Source organism: Hypomesus nipponensis, chromosome 6, assembly GCF_054491055.1.
Source record: "Hypomesus nipponensis isolate SF chromosome 6, ASM5449105v1, whole genome shotgun sequence".
Lineage (NCBI taxonomy): Eukaryota > Metazoa > Chordata > Actinopteri > Osmeriformes > Osmeridae > Hypomesus > Hypomesus nipponensis.
Window position 1 is genome coordinate 10,118,569 of NC_140366.1, and position 21,432 is coordinate 10,140,000.

A 21,432-nucleotide genomic window follows, 5' to 3' on the forward strand; every position below is an offset into this window, starting at 1 on the left:
TCCACTGTTGCAACGCTATGACGATATCACATTTTGGTCATCATGACATCATGACAATGTTATCGAGCAAATGGAGGTCACAGATTTCAAATTTCCCAAGGGACAGTGCAGGTTGAAGACATGGACAAAATGCTGGAAATGGTTTCCGGGGACAAGATGGAGAGTGAGAGAAAAAACGAGTGTAAGAAGAGTGTGAAGTGGAGTGATGGATTGAACAAGGAATGGAGGGGAGGAGGATGGGAAAGTGGCAGGAATGGCTTCCATGGAAAAACAAATAAAAACCCATTCTCTGTAGCCGTCTAACCTCTGTCCCTCCCAGTAGGGAGAGTGCGTTCCAGATGCACAGGCTGGGTTCTCTATAGCCGTCGATCTGTATCCTGTCTCACTGACATCCAGGTACAGTTCTTTCCAGCTGCCCACCCTGTCTCTGTGTCCTGCCGGTCTGATGGACACCTGGCTGGGTCTCAGGTGGGCAGAGGACAAACACATGCATCACTTCCACCTCTGTGCCACCATAAATCGACCCAGCGCCTTGTCTGTGCGGGCCAGCAGACAGCCCACAGGTGCCCATGTCAATGCCAGTCAGGTGTAGACAACCTCAAGTTGTCCTTACACACACACACACACACACACACATACTTTAACACAAACACTGTGTCTCTTACGTGTACACACAATTAGACGTGTGTGTTCTACACGGACACCATAAACAGTTCTTTCGTTGCAGTCTGTTTCTGGACGGAACAATAACAGGATCTCCACACAACATGCAGAAAAGGTCAGTTATAAAATATAAATAAAGGATCCTCTGTACTGAATTCACACAAAATATCATTTCAGGGAAGGAGACAACCAGTGCAGCCAATGCACTGATCAGTCAAAAAATGCAGCGGGCTGGGAGGCTTAGTAGATGGTTTGTTGGTAGGCTGACCAGATGGTTGACAAGCTGGCTTCGAAGCTGGTTAGTTGGTATGTTGACTAGCTGACATTGTAGCTGGTAGGTTGGTAAGCTGACTAGCTGTCTGGCACTACATGCCTGCTACTCTGATGCTGCTGAATCCCAATATTCCAGGTGCAGTGGAGCGGAGCCTCGGGTTCAATCTGCTCTCAGTGTGTGTGTGTGTGTGTGTGTGGATCATGTGCTTGAGTGAGTGTTAGTTTGTGTGAGTGTGTGTGTGTGACAGAGAGAGCAAGAGAGAGCGGAATGTGAGAGAGAGGGATAGAGAGTGAGAGAAGGTAGAAAAAGAAGATACAGAGAGATACTCTGTTGCAGGGGTAGAGAAGGGGAGAGACGAAAGTAACGGGAGCTGTGGCGCTTCAATCAAACATCCGGGTCCGAATGCGCAGGAGCACCGCTGCAGCTACGTTTCCGCGTTGGTTGAGCGGAGAGCAGAGGGGAGGGGAGGGAAACGGAGAGAGAGAGAGCGAATAGCCGAGGCGCAGTGGGACAGAGTCTGATAAAATTACACCGACGCACCACACCAATACAACAAATAAATAGGGAATTGATACGAATTTTGGGCTTCAACGAGCCCGACCCAAGCGGTTCGCGGCATAGCGTTTTCACCATGGAGACTGCGGTATAAACACGCTATAAAATGTGAGATTTACCGAGGAAACCAGAAGAGAGCGAGAGTGGCTTTCCCCCCTTATCTGTTGCGGGTGATCTCAATCTGTGGTCCTTCGTCGTAACTGCCGTGTTTTCTGGGGGAAAATGAAGAAGTTCAACATCAGAAAGGTTCTGGATGGACTGTCGGCGGCGTCTTCATCCGCTCAATCTCCCCAACCGGGGACGCAAGAGAACAATCTGATCCAGGAGACTCTTCAGTCCGAGCATTTTCAGCTTTGCAAGGTGGGCGAGTCAGAGTGCTTTATTATGCCGCTCGACTCAACATAACTGTCTCTTAGCAGACAGTCCGTGTGCCTATGTATGTGATTGCGCGCGCGCGTATGTAGCATATGTGCTTCCACTATTTATCACTGCATTGGTCCCGGTCTCCAATCTCGATACAGGTGCAAGTGCATGCGCCTCTCAGTTGTGGTCCGTTGTGGTCGGAGATGAGCGTTTTGGACGTTAACTGCGTTTTCTTGGCACCTGGTGACGCGCTTGTGCATTAGCCTTACTGTATTTTTTATTAATTCAACAAAATGGCAAAACATGCCGCGCTGTTTCTCTTTTCCAATTATGTGTTCAAGGCAAGCACCATGCCTGTAAAATGCGCATATGGCGAGTGCGTTATGGAGATATCAATGCAGATATATAGTCAAAATCTCAATTTGACGTTGATTCATTCAAACGTACAGATATCGGATTGTCCTATATGATTTTACTAATGTTGGAATTCTATAATGAATCTCTCATGTGCACTTCACATGAACTGCCATACGAGGGGGTGGGCTAAACAACGTTCTTGCATAATCTGCTGGGTTTGGATTAACATGTCAATGGCTGGGGCCGTAGCTGGTTGATACAGTTACCATCAGACCCTTACACATGCACACACACACACGCAATACACACACAACGGGATTCTCTCTCGCGCGGCATCATTTAATCTCTCTCTCTCTCTTGCACACACACGTTAACACACACATGCCCCTTCGAGTTCATGCATCCTATCCCCTCATCGATTTGTACACCGCGGGAGGCTGTGCTCGAAATTATTAGGCCTTTCCTCCCCTCCTTTGTGCACGAGACATGACAGCAGCATGGCCGAGAAACATGCAGAGCCTGTTTAAAACTACGCATGCATTCCCTGGGAAGACCGCTGCAAATTTAAATTTGACACATGGGGTCTCTGGCTCCCTAATGCTTTTGATTTATGGTTGGGCATTACATTGTCAGCGCCAGTGATACTCTCTTTACTCCACATTCCACATCTTATTTTAGTCTTGTTAACGTAGCCTATTGGTCTGATGCGGTGCCCTTTAATAACATAAACGTTACAAAGTGTGACCATTATTGAATTGCATACGACAAAACTCACATCACCTCCCTATTACAGTAATTGAACGTGGCACTTGAGGGTATAGCCGCAGACAGGTGGAAGTCCCACGAGGTGACGATTGTCCGGTATTGAAGGATGCTGGTCCCTTATACGTGGCACACATTTGCGCGCCTGTATGAAGTCCCATTTGTGTCATTACATAAGGAAAATATTCGTGGCTAAAGGATCCACTTAGAACGTGCATGCGTATAATTGTGACGGTAACCCGCTGATATGTTCTACCCTACAACATGCCAAAAGCACTTGAGTGAGTGATGTAGCCTTGGCCAAGAGAAGTATTGGATGGGTTCTATTTTCGAGAATAGTCCGATTCTGTTATTTTTGTGAAAATAACATTGGATGCCGTTCAATTGGAGCGGCAAGCTCTCTGTGTGCGACTGTGCGTAATTGGGTTTAAATTCTGGATAAGAGCGTCTGCTAAATGACTCAATGCAAGTTCCAGGCGCATATGGCGGGAGAATTCACCCAAAGATCCACGCTTGTTGCACCGTAATTAACCCGCAATGCTCTCGGACTGTGGTACTGCGTGCAGAGCAGGTGACTGCAATTGAGAGCGCCCCTTACGTAATACGATTTAGCCCCTCTGCTCTGCCGCCAAGAGCAAACAAATAGCTACAACTTGCCGGCCGCCAACAGACTGATGCAATAGCCTACAGCGGTGCATTTTGTGGTGAACCCGGGGTAACGCCCCAAAGCGATGTTTTTATTGGTGTATTTTATTTCCGGAGTCCTAATGCAATCTCTACAAATCGGCAGAGATGGAGAGAGAGAGAGAGAGAGAGAGAGAGAGAGAGAGAGAGAGAGAGAGAGAGAAAGAAAAGAAAGTGGAATGTGTGTGTGTGTGTAAGAGAGAGGTGTGACTGAGAGAGAGAGAGAGCGAGAGAGAGAGAGAGAGAGAGAGAGAGAGAGAGAGAGAGAGAGAGGTGTGTGTGTGTGAGAGAGAGAGAGAAAGAGAGAGATTATTTCCAATTTTACCACACGTAATTTGAGTCTCCAAAATAAACTGTATTGTAAGCCTACTCAATATGTTGGAGGCATTTCTATTGTTTGACTTTTTGGCTCGAATATATCTGTTCCGCCTTATCATGTATACCACAACCCTAACCACAACAGTTGACTTTCAAGTATTGCATTCCTTCTAACACAAATTATTCCTGCTGTTTCCTTAATGTATGTCCCTGCCACCCTCTCATTGGCTGTCCTAGACTGTCCGTCATGGCTTCCCCTATCAGCCATCGTCCATGGCCTTTGACCCGGTCCAGAAGATCCTGGCTATTGGAACCCAGAGTGGAGCTCTCAGACTGTATCCTTTCCCTGCTTATCTATTGTTTGGGATCCTATCGGTTGGCTTAATGGTGTACTACCTCAATAGGGTGTATGTATCTGTGGGGGTGGGGATAGGGGTGGCGATGGGCGGGGGGGGGCTTCTCCACCTTCTCCACCCCAGCCTGCAGGTAAGTGGTTGCATTCCTTCTTTACCTTCATATGCAGACTGCTGATAAGGATGGTCTTTTTCTGGTTCTGCCAGAAGGATTGGTGTAGGAGAAGATGTTCCTGAGGATACAGACCTGTGTGTTGCTATCAGAACTGGGATAAAGAGGTTTTGCAGTAGAGCAGGTGAATCTGTTTACACCTCTGCCAGGTTGGCTACACTGATGACTTCTACTGTACTACTATATGTATCCATTTGTTGTAAATTGTATTGGTATACTGTATAAACCTCTGTATACCCTGGAATACACTACTAATGCTTAGTACACATGGTGACTGTATGTCTGTTACAAGACCATACCTTATACCCTACCTCTCGTCCCTCTCTCCCCTATCAACAAGCTAGCAGCCGCAAGCGTTAACGCTTTGTTAACGGGCCTGTACAACAGCTTGCGGTGAGAAACACAGGCTGGTGGGACGTCACGGCGGGGAACCCATAGCTACAGAGAGCACCCGCTAGCTGGCCTCCGTCACATCCTCTCCCTGTGTGTACTGTCACTAGAACATTCCGTGGAGCTCATTAGAACATACTGTTGCAGCTCCGGCTCCGGCTAGGCCTCTCCTCTGCTGTATGTCTCTCCGTGCACATCAAGTTTCTCCTGTAGACCAAAGTGAACCCGCAAAAGTGGTGGACGGTAAACATCTTTGAAATGACTGTTTTGTGTTTTAGAACACCAATGTTGAGGTTTGCCAAGGGTTAAGCTTCTCTGAGTTAGTCTAGTCTAGTTCAAATTGAAATCCTTAGGTATTTACTTAGTGTGCCTTGTTCTGTTGAAGTGGTTCCCTGTTACCCTTGTCAGCTCCCATTGGTTAACTACCTTATCAATCACATTTAGACCAGCGCGGTTCTTGATATGTTGCCCCGTGCTTCTCAGCCAAGCAAAGGCATCATTGGCCACCCTCCTTCACCAATCAGACCGCAGTCATCCGTGTTGTCACTTCCTCCTTGGTGCAGTGGGGGACTTTGTCAACGTGAGATGAGTGAGGATCCAGACCTGCCTAGCCCTGTGGGACTGATCTGGATCAGATAGGGTTCTAATCTCTCCTGGGGAAGATGGAAGTGGATGTGGAGGTCCGCCCCTGCTCAGGGCTCTGTCTGGGATCAGCCCTCCAGAAGGAGATGGGGTCCCATTCCTCCTGTCTAATCGGATGAGGTCGATGCCTGATACTGAGCCCACAACAGAGGGCCATGTTTATCAGTCACCCTCTTTGTCTGACTGCAGGTGATGTCATCATCCCCTGATGAATGACAGCCAGTTGACCAATCACCTTGCACAGACAGAGTTGTCAGGGTACACACCATGACATAAGGCAGTCGGTCTTGGACCAAGACAGTGTGAGCCAGGCAGGAGTTTGAGTGGAAGCCATTTCTAATGAGCGTTGCAATACATCGATTTTCTCTCAGTGGGGTCGTGCGTAGGTAGGTTGGGTAGGCCTGTAGTGCTTTTATAAATGCAGCTCTCCAGCGAGCACTGCTGCAGCGAGGACTCTCAGCTGTGACTGGGTGATGTAGTGTCCTAGGTTGAGCTAAACTGTGTGGCCTGGGTTGTGTTCTCCCATATGTGAATGCCAGGGCTGCACAATTACAGTTGCAAGCTCTTATTAGTATGTGTGTTGGTGTTTCTGTGTGTGTTTGTGTGCCGGGGCTTTTGGCTGCGCTCTCTCTCCCCCCGTGGAGGATTACAGGAAGTGGCAGATCAAGGGCCTGAGCCTGGCAGCGTGGAGGAACGGTCCTGAGAATCATGCCAGGGTAGAGGGGAAGGAGGAGAGGAAAACAGGAGGAGGAGACGAGGAGGAGAGAAGGAGGAGAGAGGGGCAAGGACAGGAGGAGGAAAAAGGGGAAGGGAATGGAGGAAAGGAGAGGAGAGGGAAAAGACAAGTAGGACAGGTGACAAAGGAGAGGCAGATGGAAAGAGGAGGAGGAGAAAAAGGGGGGAGGACGAGAGGAGGGGGTAGAGACGGGGGACAGCTGATCTGACAGCCTTAAGCGAATCGCCCCTGTGATCCACTAAAACTGTCCAGTCTCTGATGCTGGCCAGGGCCAAGCAGATCACAGCCCCTCTGGTGCTGTCTGTGGACGAGACGGAAAGAGAGGGAGGGTGGAGGGTGGAGGAGGAGGAGGCAGGAAAAAAATGGAGGGAGAGCGATAGGGGCGATGGTTGGGGAAATAGGTGGGGTAGAGTGAAGGTGATGGAAAGGAGAGGAACAGGAGGTGGCAGAGAGAGATTGAATGGGAGGGAGGAGAGGGGGGAGAGTGTGGACAGCGATAGAAGCAGGGATATAATGGGCAAATGAGAGGAAGGAGAGAAAAGAGCAGGAGGAGGAGGGAGAGGAGAGAGCGGAAGACGGAACAGGGGAAGCGGGCGGAGGATGAAGAAAGAAAGAAAGGGATGGAAGGAAAGAAAGAGACAGAGAGAAGGGACCGGAGCATCCAAGCTCAGCACAGGAGAGGCCTGGCTCCTGCTCCTCAGCACAGGAATAGAAGCCATATTGATCTGTGTGTTGTAATCCACTCAGGCAGATATGCACAACTGCACACACACTCTCAATTGTTTTGTACCAATTTGCATGATAGACATATCTTTACTGCAATGCAAAGGTTTTCCCTGCCTTAATCTGAATAATGTCCTGAGCCACTGAAAGAGGTCTTGCTGTGCCAGCACTTCAGCCATGTTAGTCTGCTTCCTATGGGTTCAGCTTATGTGAATAGGACAGCATTTGTGTGTTTTGTAATGAAAGGATGGAAATCACTTCCTTCCTTCCTTCCTTCCTTCCTTCCTTCCTTCCTTCCTTCCTTCCTTCCTTCCTTCCTTCCTTCCTTCCTTCCTTCCTTCCTTCCTTCCTTCCTTCCTTCCTTCCTTCCTTCCTTCCTTCCTTCTTTCCTTGCATGCTTCCATGCATGCTTCCATGCTTCCTTTCCTGCGTGGTGTGTAGGTACCCTGTAGGGGATGCTGTACTGCAGTGGCTGATGTGATGGTAGCCCCATAACTCAGCACCCCCCATCCTCCACACACACACACACACACACACACACACACACACACACACACACACACACACACACACACCCTTCCGTCCCAGTCAGCCAGTCAGACGCAGATCAATGGTTCAAATTGTCGCTTGGCGCTCCACCAGATTATCTCATCACCAGGCGTGAAGTGCCGGTCACACACAAACACACTCACACACCCACACACACACACAAACACACTCACACACACACCCACACACACACATAAAGACACACGCCTATTCACGACTGACTGACACACAGGCTTACAAACATTAAAATTGCCCACATTTGTGGACATTTGCTGCCATAGAATCTGCACCGTTTGCGTGTTCACATTCCCGATGCTGCACAGTGTGTATATAGATGTGCTAGAAGGAGCAGGCTGTCCCTGGCTGCCCTGCTGTCCAGTGCTGCCTGGCCTGGCCTGGCCTGGCCTCTCTCTGAGGCTCAGTCATGTCTGCTGGAGGGATGCTCCATTACCCATCTTCCTTCATCTTCCTTAGTAGAGCTGGGCAGAGCAGGGCCAAGCTGGGTTGGGTTGAGTAGGGCTGGGCTGGGTAAGGTTAGGCTGGGTAAGGTTAGGGTGGGTAAGGCCTGGGTGGGTAAGGTTAGGTTGGGTAAGGCCAGGGTGGGTGAGGTTAGGGTGGGTAAGGTTAGGGTGGGTAAGGTTAGGGTGGGTAAGGCCAGGGTGGGTAAGGTTAGGGTGGGTAAGGTTAGGGTGGGTAAGGTTAGGGTGGGTAAGGCCAGGGTGGGTAAGGCCAGGGTGGGTAAGGTTAGGATGGGTAAGGTTAGGGTGGGTAAGGTTAGGGTGGGTAAGGCCAGGGTGGGTAAGGCCAGGGTGGGTAAGGTTAGGGTGGGTAAGGTTAGGGTGGGTAAGGTTAGGGTGGGTAAGGCCAGGGTGGGTAAGGTTAGGGTGGGTAAGGCCAGGGTGGGTAAGGTTAGGGTGGGTAAGGTTAGGGTGGGTAAGTTTAGGGTGGGCAAAGGAGAGCAGTGAACTGCAGGGCAGAACAGAAACACTGCTGCTCTTCCAGCCAGAACACCCCAGTCCACTTTATGTTTCTGTTTGCTGTTGAGTTTCTATTCAAATCTGTATCCAAGCCTCTCCCTTACTTCGTTGTGAGCTAATAATTTTAGATGTCGCTACGCAGTACAGACCTTGCCTGGGGTTGTGTGTATGTGTGTGTGCATGTGTTTGTGTGCGTGTTTGTGTGTGTGGTTACATAATGCGGCAGAGCTCAGCTCACCGAAGGCTGGATCAGACAACAGTCACTGAAGGAGCCAGGCTGCTCTGTGTGTGTGTGCTGTGTGTTTACCCACACATACAAACATACTGCAGATGTAAATGTAGAAAAAATGTGCATTTAAGCATGTCTGTAGGGCACATGTGTAAGTGGGCCTGGTCATAACAGTGTATCTATCTATCTGGGGAAAAAAAAACTCAACCATTTCCTTCCTGTGCATCTAGCTCAGTATAGCGTTAGCACCCGGGCGGGTGGGCGGGCAGGATTTCCTGGTGGGAGGGTGCACCAGGCAGGGAGCAGGCAGGAAGTAGCACAGCAGTGTCCCCTTGGGGATGAGAGAGCGCATCCCCTAACAACCTCATTACAGTCAGACCACTATGACATGGATTGGGAACGGAGGGAAAAGTGTGGAAAAGTTGAAAAGTTCCATGTTCCGAGCTCCGTGATTCACCTGTATTTGTGCTTGTGTGTGTGATGTTGTTGGGTAGGTCGTGAGGTCTTTTAGCAGCGGCCTGTTGGTTAGACTCAAGACCCACTCTTATTCTATGTATTCTCATCCCTGTCTCACTATCCTGACCTCACGATCCCTTCCGAAAAGGCTGCTTCATGTATGGTTTTTGTATGTATTTTGTGTGTGTGTGCATGTAATGTAACTAATGTAACTTCACCTGTGTGTGCACGTGTGTGTGTGTGTGTGTGTGAGTTCACAAAATGTCAGGCCAATTGACCAACTTCACTGGATGCCACCAATGAACCAGGCCCAACTAGCACACATTGAAGCAACAGCACTCTCATCTCAGTCTGTAATCAGCCCAGGTGGGCACAGTGGAGTGTGGTTGGACAGGCACACCACATCAGCCACCTTCTTCCTCTCCATCCTTGCCAACAGTGAAGTCTTTCAGCAGTGACAAGCGCCACATGGGAGCTGGGGAGCCCGGTGATGAGAGTGGCCTGTCGTAGAAGTCTGTGGTGGATGATGTCCTTTTGGATCCTGTTAAATAATTTACTGTACAATTACCTCTGACTATTACTCTCCAGGCTCCCGGTCTCTTATCTCTGGTGAGCCCTTGTTCTGCTAGGAATGATGGCTGTGCATGTGTGTTTGTGTGTGAGTTAGAGTGTGTGTGCATGAGTGTGTGCATGTGATATTCTACTCAGAAAGGGCACTTTTGATTCACTAGTTCACTAATGGAAAAGTCTAAGCTAGAGATTCAATATTGTCTTGGTTTAGAAAAAAGCTCAGTGTTCGCCACGCGCACACACACCCTTACGCACGCGCACACACACCCCTACGCACGCACACACACTCACTCAGCGGTTTTCTCCATCTTTGCTAGTGAGTCATCACGGGGTAGAGGCAGAGAGGTCTTCTCGATTAACTCAGAAATAGCGTTATTGGATGATAACAAATCTTGATGACCTGACGGAAGGCTAACAGACAGACGCTCAACTGAAGAATATAACAGAAAAAGTGGAGCCAGACACCGTGTAAACCTTGGAGTGGATCGGCCTGCAGTCTGGAACATAATGTTGTCATGAGGATTGACATACATGGAACGGTATCCAATTTTTTTTGTTAGAACAACAAGCATTTGTATCGAGAGTTCCTTAAGTTGTGACTTACGAGTCACGTTTTTCAAAAGCAGATCTCCATTTGAAAACAAAAATGGAGTCGAGTGCCGTCTATGATCACACTTGATCCTCACCCTTACCTCCTCCGCCTCTCTCCCCTGTGTGTGGTGCAAGTGAGGCCTCTGCTTGGTCGTAGTGCACTGCCCTGGCTGAGGGAAGGCAGCGCTGTCTATGTGATGCCTGCAAGGTCGCCTACCTGTGCACTAATTACACTCAACAGACGGCCGAGCACGCCTGGCTGACTCACAGTAAACACAGGCCCTGTGTAGACAGAGGCAGTGTGGTGAGACACAGGTAGCCGCACACTGCTCAGGAACACATGCGCGCACACACACAAACTCATACACATGCACACCCTAGAAAACACACACTTACATTAGGCTCACTTTTCAAACCCCATGCTCTCTCTCTCTCTCTCTCTCTCTCTCTCTCTCTCTCTCTCTCTCTCTCTCTCTCTCTCTCTCTCTCTCTCTTTCTCTCACAAAACCACACACACAGGCACCCCCACAGGAGGCGACCAGTCGGTGGGAGGCTGGGGCTAGTTACTGGAGGCTGGCTGTCAGAGCAGCTGTCATTCAGCCAGCGGGAATCTCCATCAAAGGCTGTCCCTGGCCCGTTGATCCTGCTCATCACCCCCGGGCTTCAAACACAGTCCTGCAGGGCCAGTGCCGGGGATGGAAGCCCCCCAACACAGGCCTGCTTAGCGGGCACTCATCCCAGGGTCTCTCCCTCCAATTAACACCAGACTCCATGCATGTGGACCCGGCTGGAGGGGGGAGGCTAGTTCCTGACAGAGCGAGAGAGAGAGAGCGAGAGAGAGTCAGAGAGAGAGGACAGGGAGTAGAGCAGGGGCAGATGGGTATTGTGTTAGGGTTTGTGGTGAATAGTTGTAGAATAACAGAAAGTGCTGCAGTGGTGGTGAGGATAGAAATAGTTTGAAAAAGAGATAATATAAATATTGACGCTGATATTAATGATGATGCTAAAAATGAGGAATGAAGATCAAGACTGTATTACTGTGAGCCTGGTCTCAGTCTCAAGGCATCATATATTACCGCTTGTTTGAACCTGGAAAGAACAAAGAAGTTTGACGCAGAAGGTAGCCCATGGCGTCAGTACAACACAAAACCAAACTCTAATTCTAACCATAACCCTAACCCCATGACGTCAGTTTTTGTGTCACATGATGTCACCCTATCCATATCCCTAACCATAACCATAACCCATACCGTAACCCTTCCGAGTCAATATAGTTCTCAGAAGGCTGCTGCTGGCGTCATTAGGGTTCTGCCCCAGAAGGTTGCAGCTGGCTGGGGACGATGACATGGTCTGATCTATTATACAGCATCTAGTCTCCCTGAAGCAGTCTGGGACACTGAGACAGGAGGTCCACCGTGACGAAACGTCGGTCTCTCCAGGCCTGCTGACTCAGCATGCGGAGGGGCGCTGTGGTTTTGTCCACGGGGCTATCGATTCTCTCCCCCCAACAACCCACACTGTATCATATTAGTCGCTAGTCAATAGCCCCCAAGGGTGGTGGTTCTGATGACAGAGCTTCTGCCCGCCGCCGCGCCCTGTCATCTCCTGTCTGGGGAAGGCAGGCGTGGGCACCGGGAGAAACCAATACAGCATGTCACATGGTGACTGCCTCATCAGTCATCCCTTAAGGGGGGAATCACGCCGTACAAATGGAACTGATATTAAAAAGTGAAACTCCTCAGTCGGTTTGGTTTCCCAGAGCGACGGACGCGTGACTAAATGGTTGAACCCGTCCCTCTAACGTTTCCCTTCAGCAATCCCCTCGTACGGCGGTCTCACTGTCATGTAGGATCCATGTCACGGTGGGCAATTGCCGTCCCATAATGACGTCGGGTGAGCCGTCGCCGTGGAAGCTGTGCACCGGCAGACTGTGGTGCAGGTTAGCCACAGCTGTCACTCCCATCAGCCGCCGTCCTCATAGGAGCATATGTCGGCACGGTCTCTCTGGGGGGCCGCTGGAAGGGGATTGGCCGAGAGAGTGGTTGTAAATGTCAACACATGTCCGCTCACTTAATGCAGTGCCCTTCATATGACCTCCATAGGCTCTCTGAGGGCCCTTCTAGATGAAGCTTATCTCTCTCTCTTCCTCTTTAGATGTCTCCCTCTCTCAGTCTGTCTTACTTATTACTCATTTTGTCTCTCTCACCCTCTCCATTTGTGATGGGTTAAAGCTATCAATTACTCTTTTGCACTCTTGTTCTCCTTTTAGCTCTCTCCATCGCTCTCTCCCTCTGCTTCTTAACACGGACCCTTTGCCATTCCTGGACATTGTTTGTTGCTTAATCATTTTTTAGTTCCCTTTGATATGAAATAATATGTATTTTCTCATCACTGTTATCTGTCTTTGGCTTTTAAGCTATCGAGGTTGGTCAGGGTATAGGCTATGGGTGGAGGCATGTTCATCGACTAATATCCCAAGAGCTGTATGTGTGTGTGTGTGCCTTTTGGGTTCGTACAAATGAAGTCAGCTCTTCGCCCACGCCAGTGTTCTTTGAAAGTCACTGTGCCTGCTCTTCTGTGCCTAGCTACAGGCTAGCTGTCTGGAACACTATTACTGTCAACAGCCGTATAGGCTGTAAATTGACCATGCCTTTGATGGAATGCCTTGTCCTGTTGTTAGATATCCTTGCATCCACACAGAATACGACAATATCATGTTTACTGTAATTGATTTAGACCTTCGGAACAGAAAAGTCAAGATGGATAAATGGCAAACATTAGATATTGCTCTCTTTATAGCTGTTGTATAAACTATATTTACTTTGTGCAGGTTAACTAGCCTGCCACTCAAGGGCCTGTGTAAAGATGAAAGACCCCCTAGCAGAAGTAGGCTGTGTGTTGTGAACCAGACATCTGGAGGCCACATTACGTGTGGCAATGACCTCGGTAAAACCCTCCTCTATCTCTGTCTGCTGAAACCTTGGAATTGGCTCCATGGCATTTTCTCTTTCTCGCAGACACACACACACACTGACACACAAACAAACACAGACACACACACACAAATGCATGCAAGCATCACAGGTTTTAAGGATAACCTGTCAGCGATATCTGTGTGTGTGTATGTGTGTGGTCAGGGTTTAAAATGTCATTGGATGTCAGCTACCACTGGTTTAGCAGTGAGTTTGTTACTCTTTGTGTCTGTACCATTGCTTCTAACGTGTACTTCAGTGTATGAAGTCCAACTGTACTGCTGCCACCTGCTCCACAGCCTACACAGACTATTTATAGAATGCCATCTTAGCTTTGCTAGCTGCTATAGCTAGCTAAATATAAAACAGGTGAGAGCCTTTAAAAGCAGGCTACTCTTAGCTTCTCTGGTTGTTTGCTGTAGCAACTCTATAGCTAGCCACTGTAAACAGCATGTAGTTGTACACTGTGTGGTGTCATAATTGATTCCTTAACACTTTTAAAGGCACTTGTCAAATTAACGACACATGCTAAATAGTATTTAGACTTTTCTGTTGGCATGTAGCTTCACAGTTCTCCAATTGAGAACAAAGATCTGGGTTCGTCTCACTAAAAATACTATACTTTAATCAAAGATCTGGGTTCATCTCACTAAAATACTATACTTTAATCAAAGATCTGGGTTCATCTCACTAAAATACTAAACTTTAATCAAAGATCTGGGTTCATCTCACTAAAATACTATACTTTAATCAAAGATCTGGGTTCATCTCACTAAAATACTAAACTTTAATCAAAGATCTGGGTTCATCTCACTAAAATACTAAACTTTAATCAAAGATCTGGGTTCATCTCACTAAAATACTATACTTTAATCAAAGATCTGGGTTCATCTCACTAAAATACTATACTTTAATCAAAGATCTGGGTTCATCTCACTAAAATACTAAACTTTAATCAAAGATCTGGGTTCATCTCACTAAAATACTAAACTTTAATCAGGAAACATTCTTTATACTCTTGCTTAAAGTAGGTTGAGTAAATCAAGAGCAAAACATTCCAAAACTGGCCTAAACTATTTTAAGACAGGAATCTCTACTTTCATCCAAGTATATTCCTATATTCATTGTATAGGCTTTACATACAAATACTTAACACTAAACTAAATATATTTGGTGATAGGCCCACCTATAGGCCTAGTCAGGAAGTTTACCAAGCTCATCCTTTGTAATTTCCATGACTAAACCATAGGTAAACCACAACCTGATCCTCATGGGCAAGATTTAGGAACTATTATTTGTATTAAATACTTTGTATTGCTGTAAAATCATCAAATATAAAAATGGTCACATTACTCCATTTGTTTAATAATAGAAGTTGACCTGGTGACCATGGTGATGTGGTGTGGTAAAGATGCGTGTGTGAGGTTTACTGGGTTTCTCAGGTACATCTTTCATGTATGGTACGGCTGAACCTGCTCAACATTTCCTGTTTGAAGCATTGGAGGCGTCACGGTGTGTGTCGAAAAGCAAATGTGCGCTCTGAACTGAAACCTTTTCCGTCTCCCTCTTTCTCTTGATTCCACGCTGTCTCTCCCCCGTTCTCTCCCCCCCTCTCCCTCTTTTTCATCCCTCCCTCTGTCCCTCTAACTCTTTATTTTCTTTTTTTCTTTATGTCTCTCAGTCCACCCCTCCCTGCCTGAGTCTCTATGAGATTCATACCTTCCTCCATCCAGCTAAGTAAAGCCCAATGCACAAGGTAGACTGGAAAATGGAAAGTTATTGCGACACTGACAGAATTGATGTTTCGGGATTGTTTTAAACCCGTTAAATCTGTTACCCTGTTTCTAGCGGCAGCCAGAACAGATAAAAGTCAGGTCTATTTGTGCTGTTACTTCTTAGGAAAATGAGAGGGGAGGGGGCTTATGCATTTCCATAATGCCTGTCCCTCTGGTGGCCGGCGCTCTGTATCAAAAGAGAGGATTCAGATTCTCTCAATGTGAAACAGTCTCATCTGTGTCGCTCCGTCCGGCAACTTGAAAAACGTTGGCGCCAAGAGGGACCCGTGTTCTCAGCCCACGTGTGCCAGAGAGCACACTCTGATGCTGTCTGAACCTAACCCTAACCCTGATGCTGTCAGAACCTAACCCTAACCCTGATGCTGTCAGAACCTAACCCTAACCCTGATGCTGTCAGAACCTAACCCTAACCCGGATGCTGTCAGAACCTAACCCTAACCCTGATGCCATCACAACTCATGAGTGGCTGATGTTTGCTTCTGCACCCCACACCAAGCCCCTCAGGCCTATATGTTGGTCCTGTGTTTGACCCACAGAAACAACATAGTTCCGCATCACATTCTTGTCCCTCTGCAATTACAATCATAGGTCAAGAAACATGGCGTTACCGTTCTACAACTGAAACACGGTGTCCTACTGTCTTCAGGATCCAGGGCTGGGTCATTTCCATCACGGCTGTTTCGTCAGACAGGATGGGGTCTTCACTCCCAGCTGTGCTTTGCTCCTGTTGCTCATCTTTCATAGGCCACGGTGACATCACATGTGGCGCCCATGGCAAGAACACACACACGTGTAGCACGGCGAGATGACTCAGTCTTTAATGCCTCGCCACATGGCTGTCATGCAAAGCGCCCTCCCCCTCCCTCCCCCTCCCTCCCCCCCCCCTCATGGGTGGACCTGAGTGGGAATGTGGACGGCCGTGGGTCTGTTTGTGCTTTTCCGTCTGATTGAGCCAGAATGCGGATTATGTTGTGATGTCAAATGCGGGAGTGGGGGAGGTGCAAAGGGGGCGGGAGACTACTGGGGACCGGAGGGGATGGAAGGAAAGAAGGAGGATGGAGAGGTAGAGACAGACAGAGAGAGAGAGAGAGAGAGAGAGAGAGAGAGAGAGAGAGACAGACAGAGAGAGAGAGAGAGAGAGAGAGAGAGAGAGAGAGAGAGAGAGAGAGAGAGAGAGAGAGAGAGAGAGAGAGAGATGTGCTTCAGGGGCTGAAAGAGACAAGGGAAGAGAGCAAAGGATCAAGGGAGTCGACCGAGCAGGATCAAGGGAAGGAGATAGAAGAGGGCAGGCTGGAAAAACAGATTGAAAGAGAGGAGTGGAATGGGAGAGAGAGAGATCGCGAGAGAGAGAGAGAGAGAGAGAGAGAGAGAGAGAGAGAGAGTGAGTGAGAGAGGGGACAAGGGAGGGCTTCAAAGGAAAATGTACTTGTATGTGTGTTTGCAAGCAGGGGGTGATGGAACACTGTGTATGTTAGCTTTAGTATCATCTTCTGAGTGGGAGGGATCCATCTCTGCAGGAGGGAAACACAGTGTGTTCTAGAACTGTCTAGCTATCCAGACGCCGCATTCTAGAACAGTCCAGACAGACAGACACAGACCCAGGATAGCCTAGCCTGCTAGTTTTAGAACAGTCTGGCCAACCAGCACAGTTTTAGAATCATTAAGCTTGTCAGATGCAGGGCTCCAATCAGTTCAGCCAACCGGACAAAGAGTTCTTTCATGGTCCAGACACAGACATAGAATTCTAGAAAAGTCCAGTCAGTCAGATGTGGTTTTAGAACATTCCAGTCAACCAACCAAGCACCAAGGTTTCCAACAGCCAGGGGAGTTTTTCAGGGGAGTCCCTGTGGTGCCAACAGAAGGATGAATAAAGGAGGGATGAAGTGGAGGATAAGCGCAGCAGCGTGAGCGTGTGAGAGTGGCATGAGGCCTGAACGTCTCCAGACGCTGGGTGAGTCAGACGGCCGGTGTTGCGTGGGCGGAGCTTTCATCTTTTTGGCGAGTTATCTATTGGCTGCCCGTCTAATCTTCGTCCAAAATGCCACCCAACCCGGACCAGGTCAGAGACCTCACCCACGCACACGCTGGCACTGTGTCCCCCAGGGCTCCCACTTAGTGCGCAGAGATAAGGGTGAGGCTCCCGGGGCGGTCTGGGTGTGTGTGTGTGTGTGTGTGTAGAGGCACACATCTTCATATCCAGCTCAGTGTGCTTGGCTGAGCAGCTCACCCCCCCCCCCCCACCCCCACCTTCCTTCTTCATGTGTCTTCAGAACACAGACTAGAATTCAAATAAATACGTTTTTAATACATGCTCGGTGCCGACCAGCACACGAGTCTCTGAAACGACAACGTTATGTCGTGAAACCAGGAAGGGTTTTTTCCCGGTGCGGTCCAACACCGTGGTGAGTACTGTTCTATACGACCTCTGCCCCCTTCTGACTACCTTACCCCCCCCCCACCCCCTCCGACCCCAAGTTCCTCCCACTCAGTGAGAACTGGAACAATAAAAGACCTTAGCATTTTGCGACATCAACCGCTCCTCCATCCTTCTCAATGAGAGCAGGTAATGGGGCTGTCGATGGCCTGGTCACACCCTCACTCAGCCCCCCCGCTCGGCCCCACCCGCCATCGTGATTAGAGAGCGAGTGAGCGATGAACAGGACGTGTGGGAATGGGTGGGGAAGGGCTTTCTTCGTGCTCCGCTACGTCAGGCAAACTGGACACACTATTAAAGGCTCCATCGGGGTCTATCGGCCTGATTCTTCTTCCTGTCCGCCGCTTGGCAATTCCTCTTGCATTCACATTAAGAGTGGTGGCAATGATAGCTGATAACAGAGACTGGGCTGAAACGTCCAACACATTAAACCTACGGGGCTCTGCCAGCAACCTTACAGCATCACTCCAGCTGCAGGGCTGCCAGATTAGGCCCAGAACCCTTGTATAGGTAACCATCACTGTCTCTGCCTGGCTGCAGTATGAGTTGAAACAGGAGGGTTTCAAGCGACCAGGTCCCAGTGTAGGTACTGGACACGTATGCTGTACTGTCTCTGTCTGTCTGCCTGTCTGTCTATTTATTTATGCATCTGTCTGTCTGTTAAGGGCTGACATTTGGGATGTGTAAGCAACTTAAGTAAGCATAGCAAGTGTGTGAGTGTGACTGTCAGCGGGCGGTTCTCTGTGTGTAACGATTAGGGGCTCATTTTTAGAAACTGTTGCTGCAGTGCCATGCATTTTTAATGGCCGAGGCCATTGTAGGGGGGCTGTGCAGCTGTGTGCGGCATGCGTGCGTGCGGGCGTGCACATTTGTTTTCCACACTCTTCAAGACGAGACAAAGGCAAAAGAAGCGCACAACCTTGTGGTCCACCCCTCAAGGACAGCAACAGCACTGGAACAGAAGGGTCAGCCCTCCACTGTTGGCTCCCGTCCCTCTAACCCAGTCACTGTCACACGGAGAGCACAACTCAGGCTGGGTTATTGGATGTCTCCGTTCCCGTCGCCGGGTAGATCAAGTGGAAGGGAACAAGCCGTTTGTTGTGGGCCTCTCCCTGGGACACTGTGTCGCTCTCCTGGCTAACCGTAAGCGCCCTTCAGCCTGCCGGTAACGGTGATGTCGACGGTAACGCGATGTGAAGGCTCGGACGGCGGAACGCTCGATGAGAATCATGCAGAATGCAACTTTACCTCTGGGACGCTGCCATTGGCCGCTGTGTTCCCACGACAACGCCTAAGTGGAGGGTTTTGTCTTTCTGTTTCACCGCCTCCCCTGGAGAGATGAGCCAATCAAACTGTCAGAGTGGAATTTTAGACAAGGGTGGAGGGAAAGAAGGGGATTCTGGGAGGGCAGATGTGTTGGGCACGGCCCGACACACACATCACACAAACACGTACAAGTACACACACTTGCACACACACAAAGGCATCATGTAAACACACACACATGTTTATATATTCAGGCCAGAATCCCTCATGTTTGTCTTGGTGGGTAACGTCTCACAGGAGAAGGTCTTAGTCACAGCAGGGCCAAGGTAGAGACAGAGAGAAAGAGAGTGAGAAATAGAAAGAGAGAGATCAAATCCAGAAGGGGCAGGAGAAAGATAAAAGACAAAGATTAAAAGATAGATATTAGAAGGAAATGGAGAGAGACAGATCGAGAGTAAGATAAATGCAGAGACCAGGGGTGAAAGGGATTGACAGACGGTTGAAAGTGTGTATGCGTGTGCGGGGGGGTTCTTTACCCATGATTGAGGCCCTCGTCAAGCAGGCACACACGCAGACACACAATAGACAGGAACAATCCTCTTGGCTTACATAACCACTGTGAGCAATGCCCCACGTGTGCCGAAACAGAAACACCAGTGTGGTCACAGTATCTGCGCGTGTGCATGTATGTGTGTGTGTGTCAGTATGACGACAGTACCTCTTACTACTTAGTGCTTTTACATTTCAGGCCTTGTGCATCATGACACCACACAGCCACTCATTACTGTACGTATGAAGGATCAAAGATTCTCTCGTGCTCTCTCTCTCTCCCGCTTTCTCTCGATTTATCTTCTCTCTCACGCTCTCTCTCTCTCTCTTTCTGCTCAGTGCTAAGGAGTACTATATTGAATGTGAAGTAACTAATGCCCTGTCTGTAATTCCATGGGATATATACGGTTTGTGTGTGCCGGCGGATCATGCTTTAGACGTGTGTGTCATAGCATCTGCTTCATGGAATTTGCCTAATACCTGTATATCTGCCGCTGTGTGTGTGTGTATGTGTGTAGTTAAGCTGTGTGTGCATGTACAGTATATGTGCGTGTGTGTCAAGGGCGGTAGGGGGGAGAGGGTGGGGTGGGGGGGTACAGTGTGTGTGTGTGATTGTGTATCTGGAGGATGGGGTTGTGTGTGCATGATTGTGTATCCGGAGGGTGGGTTTGTGTGTGCTGTGCGGGTGTGCTTTTTATTAATCCCCCGTTCAGATGGAATGACTTCGTCTTTGGAGTTTGGAATCACTTAATCCATTCTAATGCGTCACCTGAGTTAACCCACACTCACACCCCCTATGTAGTTCACACACACGCACAGGCACGTACACACACACTCTCCAGAGCCCTAAGGCTCTCCCTCCTATGTGTGTGTGTGAGTGGTTCTTGTGTCTTTGTGTCTTTGTTACATTTGATCTGGGGGATGGAAGGCCAGACACAGGGGAACAAGCCCTCTTGTGTTCAGAGGAGGGACACACAAAGGTTTCCAATGTGTTCCGCTTGATAAGACACACACGCAGTCTTTGTAGACGGTCGATCGGGGGTCCACTCTGCTATGACCGACAATACCTGCCCTCGTCTCTCTGTCAATGAGAGCCTTTGCGATCCCTCCGGTTTTCCGACGGGGGTAGGTTTGGAATGGCATGAACACACGCACGCGGGCACGCACACACACGCGCACACACGCGCACCCACCTACTGTACGGAGCTTTGGGTGATGTCGCTGACTCCTCAGGAGTCAGGAGCTGTGTCCTGAGCGAGAGGCACTGAGCTGGCATGCTGCAAGGGCTTCTGGGTCAGTGGCCACACTCCCCTCCTGCGGCACTACCTATGAGGGGGGCGTTTGATGTCCACGCCAGAGAGATGGGAGGGGGGGGGGCACAGTCCTGCTGTCTGTTGTTGTGGACAAGAGACTCCATTCAGTTACCAGCTCCCTCTGTTCCTCCCGCTGTTCTCTGTCTTTCTATGGCTCAGTGTGATATTTGGTTGGGTGTGTGTGTGTGGGTGTGTATGTGTGTACGTTTGTGTGAGACAAAGACAGAAAAAACAGCAATCGGTGATGAATATTCATGAAAACAGATACATGTTCTTGGAATAAGACCGACATGCATGCATGCATGCGTGTGTGTGTGTTTTGCATGTGTTTGTTCGTGCCCGTCGGTCAGCCAACTGTGCGTCAGAGGAGGAGCTGAGTAGTGACACTGTTGTATCTCAAGGTTAACGTACAACCATGATAAAGGGTGTTCTCTCTCCCTCTCTCTGCTTCCAAAGTGTAAAATATGAAGCCAACTAAATGTGTGTGCCGACTCCCAGCTTGCCACATTCATTATTCAAGAGACAGTCAGAATCATTTAGTCCTACGTGGCCCTGTGTCTTCCTCCCTCTCTTCCTCTCTTCCTTTCTTTTGTGCTTAACCCTCACCCCGTCTGTAAAGGCAAAATGCTGTTTTTCTTTGAACTGCTGTCTCTTCACTGTGTCCCCTTCTCTCTGTAGCTCCGCTCCTCTCTCACTCTCTCCTCTCCTCTGGCACACAACAGCACAGAGGGCTCTATG

General features: G+C 49.0%; 1 protein-coding gene across 1 annotated transcript in view; it reads left to right on the forward strand.

Annotated features, from left to right (window-relative positions):
• The first annotated feature begins 1,458 nt into the window (after positions 1–1,458).
• Positions 1,459–21,432, forward strand: part of stxbp5a (syntaxin binding protein 5a (tomosyn)) — a 67,123-nt gene continuing 47,149 nt past the window's right edge. The window contains exons 1-2 of the mRNA XM_084700625.1: positions 1,459–1,852; positions 4,214–4,311. Coding sequence (XP_084556751.1) covers positions 1,715–1,852; positions 4,214–4,311 — 236 coding nt within the window. The 5' untranslated portion in view covers positions 1,459–1,714. The remainder of the gene's footprint in view (positions 1,853–4,213; positions 4,312–21,432) is intronic.